The sequence below is a fragment of the Alligator sinensis genome, unplaced genomic scaffold (assembly GCF_000455745.1).
Source record: "Alligator sinensis unplaced genomic scaffold, ASM45574v1 scaffold1197_1, whole genome shotgun sequence".
NCBI classification, from domain to species: domain Eukaryota; kingdom Metazoa; phylum Chordata; order Crocodylia; family Alligatoridae; genus Alligator; species Alligator sinensis.
Window position 1 is genome coordinate 672,316 of NW_005842652.1, and position 11,376 is coordinate 683,691.

Consider the following 11,376-nt stretch of genomic DNA (forward strand, 5'->3'; position numbering starts at 1 on the left):
CTATATATATTTAACACAGACTATTAAATCATCAATATTCAGTCTTTCAGCCATAAAAATGATTTGACTGTAGGAATTTTTAACCTTTTCTCAAATAGATGTACACTTGGAATTGGAAGATCGACTAGCAAAATTTATGAGAGCTGAGGAAGCTATAATATATTCATATGGATTTGCCACAATTGCCAGTGCTATTCCTGCATATTCAAAAAGAGGAGACCTTGTCTTTGTGTAAGTAACATTTATCTTCTGGGGTAAAAACTCTGTGTTGGAGGTGTGGAAGAAACAGGCTTCACTCTATTGTTTGGTCACAAAGTTGTCAGAGACCTTTATTATACAAGCAGCAAATAGTGCACTAACTCAAAGAAGTCAGCAGAAATTAAGGCCTGAGGTTTTCTTCTTCCACAGAGGGAACAGGTAGATATTACTTGGATTCTTTAACACTGATTGTTTTAGGGGCACCTTGTTCAAAGAACTGGTATTCTCTAGCCAGGCATCTGTCTAAATGTGGTTTATGAACTTTAATTCTAAAATATGCTTGGGAAGTGTATAGTACAACTGAGGGAGGATGCAAAGGCTGTTTTAAGGCAAGTCATCTTCAAATCTTGAAGCTGTGTTAGGCCAGTCCCCTGTTTTAAAATGAACCTGAAACTGTTTTATCTTAAATCAGCTATTGGTGGACCTGGGTGTAGTCTATTTGATGAACACTGATTTACATACTTTACATTGGCTTATCTTAAAGATGGCCTCATCACTGCAGAAAAACTACCTTCAATCACCTGCATGCTTCCTGCAGCATTTTTTGAGAAGGTTCAGTTGGGCAGAAAGACTAGCACAGTCCTTTTTTCTAAATCTTGAGTTCTTTGTGGGCAGGTCACTGCAGAGTTTACCTTGATTCAGAAACATGGATGGAAATACCATGTTTGGATGGATGGAAGTGGCCTGAGTAAGCCAAGAATGCATGTGTCCGCTGTGTTTGACTCCTACCCATGTGCAGTCTTCACACTGCCACTGCTGTTACCTGGGTTAGGCACTGGGATCTGTGAAGGAACATTCTGGGTTATTGAGACAGTATTTAATAATTATTTTGTGACAGCACATTATGCCAGTCTGTCCTACCTGAGCCCCTGTGTAAAAGCTTGTTTTGCTTGCATATACATTCTCTGTGGCACAGTGTCTGAAAAAGTATGTAGATTAGAGAGAATGGGCTTCCAGAATAGCACTGGGGGTTGCTGAAGGCAGATATGCTGATTGCTTACCCATTGCAAAGATCACATTACTAGGTCATCCAGAAAGAATAAGTCTTGATTATTGTGGGCTCTGGCCCACTCTGAAGGTAGGTTCGTGAATGCCAGTGTGGGGAGCTGCACCCAGTCTAAGTACTTGGAAGCTGAATCTGCACTGCTGCCACTTCTTCCCGCTCTCCCCCTTCTGCTCTCCAGCTGCAGCCTGGGAACAGCTAGAAGTTGCCCAGCTCGTTCAGTTCGCTACCAGCTAGAAGCTGTACCCCCACTGCAGCCAAGGGACAGTGATCAGGAACAAACTGGCGACACAGGCACAGCATCCAACTGTCCAGCCCCAGCATGGGTGCAGGCAGAGGCACAGCCAGCCAGATCTGGTTCAGGAGCCATATGTTGCTGATCCCTGGTGCAGAGGAGAATCTGCTGGTTTATTATTCAAGAATCTTTAGCTTATCAACTCTTCCTGCAGTCTGTCTAGCCTTAGGTAGCCTGCCTTCACTTTTTCCTCCACTTCCCTCATCTTTTGGAACTCAAGATACTTTTTCAGCCTTTGTCCTTAGTTGTCCTGAATTTCTTGAAGCAAATCATACCTGATGCTCCCCTTCCCCGAGTGGCCTGGGTGGCTAACTTGACCCAGAAATGGAGAAAACCCTACTAAAGGGAAGCACATTGGGCTGGGTAGATGATCCATCTGGTTATGTATCTGTCTTACAGTACTTTCATGTAGTCTGCATTTCTTTAGATTACTAGTGAGATTGTCATGGAAGCCAGTGTCAAAAGCCTTCCTTGTAAGGTATAGCACACCCAGTGTTCCCCTTCCACAGAGCCTGCCACGTTGTCAAAGAAGGAAATCAAAGCATGACTGAATGCATTCTTACTGGATGTTCCTTGTAACCTTATTTTACTCTAGGTGCTTAGGAACAGATTCCTTGATGACCTGCCATGTAATCTTTCCAGGTATTGCAGTCAGAGTGACTAGTTTCTAACTCCCCAGATCCTCCCCATTCCCTTTCTTAAAGATGGGCATTATATATGCCTTTTTCCAGTCATGTAGGACCTCACCCAACCTCTGTGAGTTCTCATTTATTTCAGTGCATCTCAAAACAGATTCATTCCAGGCTACCAGTCCACAGAGACTATGATGGTATGTCATATTTACTTTTAGAAAAACTAAGATTTAATTTACAGTAATTTTGAGAAGCTTTGTGGGCCAGGTTGGTGGATGGGTGGGGCTCTCTCACTAGTTATGGGCTGGGATATTCTATGGTGCAGTAGCATTGGAGGATGCTGCTCTGCTAGTTGATCTGGGATTAGAAAACCACTTGTGTATGTTAGGGAGTTGCTTAATTTCCTGGTAATTGAGCAGTCGATTACTGGGCAGAGCTAATGAACTACAGAAGAGGACATAAACTGGGTGCTGAACTAGGATGCAGATGTTTACTCACAGATCTACCTTCCAGTTGGTCTCCTCCATTCTTACACCATGCTGCAAAACAAGAGTATCAGAAAGAGTAGAGTATCCCATCTAGACCATCTGAAATAGAAGAGCTCCCACATTTGGTTTGATCTACAAACTGTCAAGATCCTACCAAGGCACAGAGGCTAATGTTCTTTAAACTTCTTGCACTGTAATTTGCTCTAGTGAAATATTGCATAGTGTTTTTACCTTATTACTTATATTTACTATATAACCCAAATCCAAGAAGACTTTGAATTTAAGACTTTGAATTACCTCCCAGTAATTAGATTCTATACACAGACAATTATAAATTTAAGTTTCTATGTATAGATTCTAATTATTAGTGGCAGAGGGCATCTTAAACTTGTCCCTCCCACTCCTCTGGCAGAGAAAACAGCAGCAGGCAGGTAGGTCTGAGGCAGCCAGACCCCCATCCCTTGCTACCACCTTATGTCTGTGCCCTCTGGTGCTTGCCCGCTTGCTAGGTTCTCCCCACCTCCCCCCTTCTGCTGCTTGCTTCTCCCCAGCCCCACCCCACTGCTATTGCTTACCCTATGGGATGCCTCTGGGTTTGGCCCTGGCCTGGCAAGTCAGATGGCAGTGGCAACTCCAGCCCTGGGCCTGGGTCAGAGCAGGAGCTGGAGAAGCTTCCCTGAAGCTGCATGATGGCCCCCTCCTCACTACTGCTGTTGCCTTCACTGCTGCCTGGCTGGGCCGGGGTGACTCGTGGTGGCAGAGGGAGCATGCAGCAGGGGGAGCATGGGGGAGACTGCATGGAGGGGGTCTTCCTCCCCCACCCCCCTCACAGTGCGAGCTCCCCTACAACCACTAAACTCTGCAGTCTCCTCCATGCTCCACCTGCTGGGGCTGGATCATAGTTTTCTTAGGTGTTCAGACATTCACTTGTGCCAAAATACCTGAGAGACAACTTTGGAAGCTATAGTAATCTGTAGAATCTTTTTTCTATATTTTGTTCTATTTTTATTTTATTTTGTTGTTTTTTCCAAAATAAACACTTCCAGAAATGTTCTTGCTGCTTTCTGGGTTGCCCTGCTTGGTTTCAGATTGTCCTTACCCATTCTATAATCATTTTCTTATGTACTTGGAAAATAAGAGAATTGTACCAAACAGTGCACTTCAACAAAGCAGAGTCTGTTGAGAACTTACAACTGATTATAAAATAAGATAAATACCATATTTTTAAGGAATTTCAGTCTGTCGCATCAAAATCAAGCGTGTCCAAATTTACCCTTCAAACACAGTTCTATGCTGAAAGGTGACTTCACTTAAAAAAAAAAGCATCAATTCTAGGTCTATCTTAATTCCCATATAAAACCTAATCCTCTTGCTGAGTACAAGATGACTTCTGTCAGCCCAGATCTACAAACTAAGCCTTTTCTTTCTTGTACAAATCAAAATATTTTGCAAGACAAATCATGCCGTCTTCTATAACTGTAATCAGTACCTTTTGAGATTCTACCCTTTGACACCTGTGCAAGTGCGTTCACATCAGTCATTTGAAACTTTCAGAAATAATTGAGAGGGGAGATAAAAAACAACAGCTTGTTTTAGCTGCATATGGCTTACAAGAATAAACTACTCCCATTCATTAAAGGTCACAAAGGCTTGGGAAATTCTTAAACTTATGGTTATAATTGCTGTCATTTCTTTATAATCAGCAGAATAGAACTGGATGTTCGCTAATATGTTTTATAACAAAATATGAAAATACTTGTATATAATGTTTGCTCTATCTTGCAAGTCCTGTAGAAATATTAAGCTCAGCCCAGGCATATTGCATGCTGTGAGGTCTGATTGTTCTGAATAGGAGTTGCATATAAAGTATATGTATTGGGGAGGAGGAATATATACTTCAAAGTAGCCATGAAATGTTATGCTGGTTTGCGTCTGTACTGTGCAGAAGTGAATATCCTTTATTCTACCCAAATCTGATCCTGAAGAATTGGACAGCAGTCCTAACATTTCCTTCTAATATTGACCCAGTCAATACTGGAATTACTGTTTTAAGACATTTAAAAACACTTAACACAGTTTTCTGCTCCCCAGGACTAATTATTTTCAAATGTTACTTGATTAGTACAAACTTAAAAAAAAATGATCTGCAGAATTTTTTTTTTTTTTTTAAAGCTTCGTCCATTAAGACCTGCATGATGTTTTATGAAACTTTGAAACTTAATAGTTGTGAAACAACTATACCAGATAAGAAACCAGGACCTAAATTTTTTGTGTTCTGGCATTCTAAGAACATACTACATTGGTGTCAAGAAAATGTAAGCTTGGAAGTGATTGTATTTGCTAATGCTAAAAATAATGAGCTTGTGCTGCAGCCTATCTCTGGTTACCCACCTGACAAGCAATTATTGCCATAATATAAAAAGTAGTTGACAAACTTGTAATAAGTGTGTCTTAAAAAAAATATTTTTTTGCAAAGTTAATGAAGAAAGCTGCATAATAGCTGAAGAGTTTTTGTGACAGATACTAATCCTTGTCTTTGCTATCATACAAAATGCTTATACAACCACAAAGCTAACAGAAAGGTTCTGCTGGATAAACAGAAAAGCCTCAAATCTAATCTCTCTTCTCAAAAATTTCCTGGTGAGAAATGCAGCCCACTTTATAATAAGAAAATAAGCTATACTTTAGGTTAGATTAGTTTCTGGGAGAACATATACCTATGACATAAACAACAGTAGCAGACACGTGGTTAGCACTGTATTCTCTAGTCCAACCAACTCAGTTAGCTCTCTAACAAAAGCTGTAGTTTGCAGATTCATATTTTAAATGAAGGCAGATTAGCATTTACTGCACTGAGTCAATGAAGTATCTTTAAGCTGGATATATTGTATTATTAGCTCTTTTCCACTAGCAGTCTCCATTTCAGTGCCACACAGCATTTCACACTAACACAAAATGCTATATATATATATATATATAATGCTATAAATGATTTGATATATGAAAATAAAATTGCTGTTGTGATGTTTAATTATTGTATGTGCAGAAAGAGGAACCTATTTTGAACTTTAAATAGTTTTCTTAATATATGCAACTACTACCTTTCTAAAAACGTTTAGTGGGGAAAGATTTATGTATGTTTTTCAAGCTCTCAAGAAATGGCTTATGCCTGGAATTCTGACAGTCCTTAAAAGGTAGGATAAAAGAGAAGGAATGAAGTTCTGAGTGTTCTCAACATTAGTGAGTGTGTCTACTGCACGTTTCTCCAATTTGTTGTCTGTGCTGTGCAAATGTGCTGCTAAGGCTGGTGGAAAGTGAGGAGTGTCGGGGTAATTACAGGGCAGGAGTCCTCAACACATGGTTCACAGGCAACATGACAGCCTCCAACATTGCTTGCAGCCACAGGAAATTAAAAAAGCTAAAACTGAAATGGATGCTGGAATTGCAGCAAAATATTGCCTTCAGCATATTATTTGCTCAGTATTGTTGCTTATGGGCCAGTGAAAGCTGGTGAAAGCTGGTGACCACTGTTGTAGGGGTATTATTGTATAGCCAGTCTAAAGAAGGTTGGACTCAAGGGAAGTACCGTTATATATAAGCAGTTCAATGTAGTTCAAAAACTAGGAAATAATTCTGTATGATCCCCAGAGACCAATACATGCTTTGGACAACCTCTGGACTTTGCATTTAATCAATAAAATACAAAGATGTCTCCATATAGCCAGAGAGGGCCAAGAGACTTTAAAATGAGTTTTCTTTAGTCAATTAAAACAGTGTGTAATATATTTTATTTAACTACATGTATGAGTAGAGGGAATCTCAAATGCAAAGCAATGTAAAAGGGGTATTAACCAACTTCCTTCTTTCAGGAATTCATATTTTTCAAACTTCCTCCATACTAGTATCATACCAATTTTGAGTACTTTAGAATTATCAAGCTAAACACAAATTTCAAGCATTTCTGTATTTACAGAGATGAGGCTGCCTGCTTTGCTATTCAGAAAGGATTACAGGCATCTCGTAGTAACATCAAGTTATTTAAACATAATGATATGGCTGACCTTGAGCGTCTACTGAAAGAACAAGAGATTGAAGATCAAAAGGTAAAACTCCTTTGAAGAAATGTTTGTAGTCTTTTGCTGATTTTAACTGGGTTGTATATTTGAATGGACGCAATACTCATTGTTTATTATTTATCTTATACAAACCTCTACTGAATACTTAATACTGTTTATATAATTAAAATGGATTTGGCTGCTGCACGTTCATTTACTGTAATTGCGAGAACGAGAATTAGGTTGGAGATGGGAGGTCACTAAGGACTGGGAATCTAAACAGTGTTTTGTACCCTTATACACATTTTAAAAGAAAGGTGTTTATAACTGATCCCACTTAAGGGATTGTGCCAATTAAGTAGATTAGTTTCTAAATTGGTGTTAAAACTGGAGACCAATAGTATTTTTGTAATTAAATAATTAAGATAAAACTGTATTGTATATGAGGGTAGAGACAGAAGTGACAATTTCCCCCTGATCTGGCCACAGATCTCAGTTTATAGCCATGACCAAACACAAATTCATGGCTGCAAACAGCTTAAAAAATGCCAATTGTATGAGGAGTCAGATGAAGTTTCAAAACGGAGCGTCTTTTGTAACTTCTGTTTGTACTGCTGGCCAAGCTTGAGCTGTTTCCAGAATGGGAGGGGGGAAAGGAAGCAGAGGTAGTTCAGTATGGGTTTTTTTCAGTCCCCTCTGGAAAGCTGGGAGGGTATATTGGAGCCCCCCCTCCCCCGCCCCTCCCCTGTGGCTGGGGAACCCCTAGAATGAGCTCCCGCCACTCTGAACTCTTCCTGCAAAGTGTTCTGTTACGCGGGGACCTGCACTTCTGTCTGCACTGAGGTGATGAGATTTCCCTACTGTTTTAGAATCCTAGAAAATTAGGGTTGGAAGGGGGAGAGATCTAAAGAGTTCCTTTCATAGAATCACAGGAAAATTAGAGTTGGAAGGGTCCTAAGGAGGTCATCTACTCCCACCCCATGCTCAAAGCAGGACGATTCCCAACTGGATCATCTCAGGCAAAGCTTCATCCACTACCTCTCAGGGTAACTTGTTCCAGTGTTTTACTACCCTCCTAGTGAGAGAGTTTTTCCTAATATCTAAACTAAACTTCCCTTGCTGCAACTTGAGACCATTGCTCCTTGTTCTGTCATCTGCCACCACTGAGAACAGTCTAGCTCCATCCTCTTTGGGACCACCCTTCAGGTAGTTGAAGGCTGCTATTAAATCCCCTCTCAGTCTTCTCTTCTCTAGACTAAATAACCCCAGTTCCCTCAGCCTCTCAAGTCATGTGCCCCAGCCCCCTAAACCATTTTTCTGGTCCTCTAATGGACTCTCTCCAATTTGTTCAATTTGTGATAGTGATCTTGGTAACCCGGTCACAAGCAAATAGTTATTTTCAGCACAGCCAAATGTGAAGTTACATCTAGGAACAGAGAATGCCAGACCATGCTTGCAAGAGAGGAGACTTTGAATTGAAACAAGGTGAAACAATATCATGTTGAAATATGAGCTTCTGGTGTGGTGTCAAAAGTGTTAATGCGACCATTGTATGTAAACAAGGAAATATTGAGTACATGTAGAGGGGTTCTATTACCTCTGTATTAACAGTGGTGCATCACTGCTGGAATACTGTCTCTAGTGATGGTGTCAACAATTTAGATGGGTATTGATAATTAGAGATGATTCAGAAAAGAGCCACAAGAATGATTAACAGTTAGGACTGACTTAATCAGAGTCTATAATTGCCTGTATAGGTGGCTGATAGGGGTGTGTGAAACAGGCTGTATTCTATCTGGATTCGGATTAGGCCTGAATCGGGGACAGTGATTCAGTTAGTTGATTCGGATCGCTGTCCCCAATTCCATTCGGCCGAATCTGAAGATTCGATGTTGATTCAGAGAATCAGCGATTCGGCCATAGAAACAGCTTGAAATGTTTTTTCTACATACCTTGAGGTACCAGGTGTGGCTCGTGATCACTGTGATAGTAGGGCAGATGGAGCATCCCACAGGAGCATGGAGGGGCGGGCCCACATGCTTGGTGACGAGGCCAGAAATGGACCGCAAGCACTTCCAGTTCACTTTCAGGTCCGCTACCGAGCACGCTGCCCTCTCCCCCCACCTTGCCTCGACAGTTGGCCATGGGCGGACCCCGGGTGCCCCCTGAGACCCAGGAGGCGCCAGTTGCCGAATCACTGAATCTTTCCAAATCTCGCCGAATCGATTCAGAGGGTTCCAATTCCAGTTGGAGAGATTAAAGTAGCTCCTAATTTGATTCAGAGATTTGGTGACCGAATCAGGCCAAATCTTTGCAAATCAAATCAGTGACCGAAGCTTTGCACAGCCCTAGTGGCTGAAATGACATAGAGGACTTTTTGTTCCAGAAAATGAGATTAGATGGCTGGAAGTTGAAGTTAGAGAGATTCAGACTAAAAATAATGCCTGAATTTTTAGGTAAGGATAATAAACTATTGAAAGAATATTAACAAATGTTGTGGTGTTTTTTCCATTGCCAGCAGTTTTAAAACAAAATTGGAAAAGCCTGCATTAGATGGCAGATTGATAATGATAGTTCCTTCTAGCCTTGTAATTTATTAATATCTTAGGTCCATGTTACAGAATTGTTTCAGTTATATGTCAACTCCATGTTTTCAGGTTCTATTTTAGAAGCAAGGTTTTTCTTGAATATAGCTAATTAAGTTGTCCTACAAAAGAATCAAATAACCCAGGAAAGGACCCAAAGAGTTAAATGCACTAGAAATATTAAAAGCTGCACTGATTAAAAGTTCTACCGTGATATTTTTATTGCATACACAAAAATCTGTAAACATAAATTGAGGCTGTAAAGAGCACAGCTTACAGTTATGCACATGGATAATTAATGCAATTTTTATGGTTCTTTTAAAGGAAAGAAGGCAGACGTGCACTCAGAACAATACGGAACAAAGGTTCTCTTTAGTAACAAGATCCTGTTAAACTGAGAAACTAACCACTGTAACCTTATGCTGAAAAACCATAAATGAGAACAGTATAAAGATTTTTTTTCCTAAACATTTCTATTGGGTGTATTGTAGAGATCTCATTTTGAAATATACAGCCCCATATTTTCTTCTATTTAGGACTGCCAGTTCACTATCCGCGATCACTGATTTGCTACTTAGTGGCAGAGAAACTTAAATTTGATGCAAGATGTAGGAACTTTGAAAAAAAACTCACTAAAACCAAAGAAAATTAGCCACCTATGAGGCTTTTAACCTGATTACTAGAGCTTAAGTGCTAACTTGTAAGAGATAAATATATCACAAAACAAGTGATTATCTTTTTTCTTAAAAAACAAACAAACAAACTTCTGTTGTCAGTAACAGTCTGTATATACTAAACTGCGTGTTTTTGTTTCCTAAGAATCCTCGTAAAGCCCGGGTAATTCGCAGGTTTATAGTGGTGGAGGGATTATATAGGAATACCGGAGATATTTGTCCTCTTCCAGAATTGGTAAGTGGTTTTGATTTTCTTTTATTTCTTAAGCTGTACGTTATGTTATGAGTACTTGGTGTTTTTAATGTTCCTAAGATATTCAGGACAATTTATAGGGTCTTTCATATGATTGTCAGTCTTCTGTGGGGGCAGTGTTTTTACTTTTTCCCAAATTCTGTCAGTAACGTTGGACTGTCTTGTATCCTTTGCACCATTGAATAAATCTCCAGATAAAATTGAAGTATAAATACAAAGTGAGGATTTTTTTGGAGGAAAGCCTTTCCTTTGGAGTCCTTGGAGAACGTGGGCGAGGAGTTACTGAACACTTTGGAATAAATGTAAGTAATAATAAATGTCGCTAAAGCTTTGTTTCTTTCTGGGCTTTTTTGGTGTGGGTAGGAGTGGTAGAGAAGGGCAAGTGCTGACACTTGGCTGCAGATTGCAAAAGAGTGGTTTTTATATAGAAATAATTTTTAGTCACTTTAAGGAACTACTGTCTATCTACTTACTGTGCCGAATGTTGATAGAAGAAGAATAATGCAACTTGCACTATTCTCTTTTTATGTCTCTTCTCTCCCTCTCTCTCCTCTTCCAGAATGTCCCATTACAATTCACTCTTGATTTGAATTTGGCTCAGACTTCTGTGTCCAGGAATAAAATGTGTTTAGACAAAGTCAATAAAAACTTGTTTAATAATTCGTGTTAGAGTAAGGGAAATAATGATGTGCCATTTTTTATTATTTGAGGAGACTGTATTTTGCATCTGGAAGTGGATATATTTTACACAGGGAAATTTTTAACCCAATACTTGTCTCATGCATATGTATTTGTACGTAAACACATAGACACATGCTTCTTCGATTTACATAGTACTAGATTTCTGCATTTATGGTCGAATTGAATCTTAATTTTAAATACCATAAAATGTTAAATAAAATGTAAGGAGAGGAGAATCCTCTTTTAAAAAATCCATGTTATAGATTGGCATGTGTCATGACTTTTCCCAAGGCTTTCTTATGATATCCTTTGACTAAAACAATGGCAGCTAAACAATATGGTAACTATCATACCTTTAATTTGTTCTAGCCTGTGCTTGAGCATGACATGAGGCTGGGATTGGGCAAAAGTATCTTAAAACGAAAACTAAAAGGTACTAAAGGAGTATCAGT

The 11,376-nt window shown here is 39.6% G+C and overlaps 1 protein-coding gene across 2 annotated transcripts in view; it reads left to right on the forward strand.

The window, feature by feature from the left end:
- Positions 1 to 11,376, forward strand: part of SPTLC1 (serine palmitoyltransferase long chain base subunit 1) — a 54,109-nt gene that overhangs the window by 26,279 nt on the left and 16,454 nt on the right. Inside the window, exons 6-9 of one of the 2 annotated variants that reach the window (XM_006033677.3) lie at positions 99 to 231; positions 6,650 to 6,779; positions 10,136 to 10,225; positions 10,438 to 10,545. In XM_006033677.3, the coding sequence (XP_006033739.1) occupies positions 99 to 231; positions 6,650 to 6,779; positions 10,136 to 10,225; positions 10,438 to 10,545 (461 nt within the window). Of the gene's footprint in view, positions 1 to 98; positions 232 to 4,848; positions 5,624 to 6,649; positions 6,780 to 10,135; positions 10,226 to 10,437; positions 10,546 to 11,376 lie in introns of those variants that run through there. The other variant, XM_025215566.1, reaches the window with a different exon arrangement.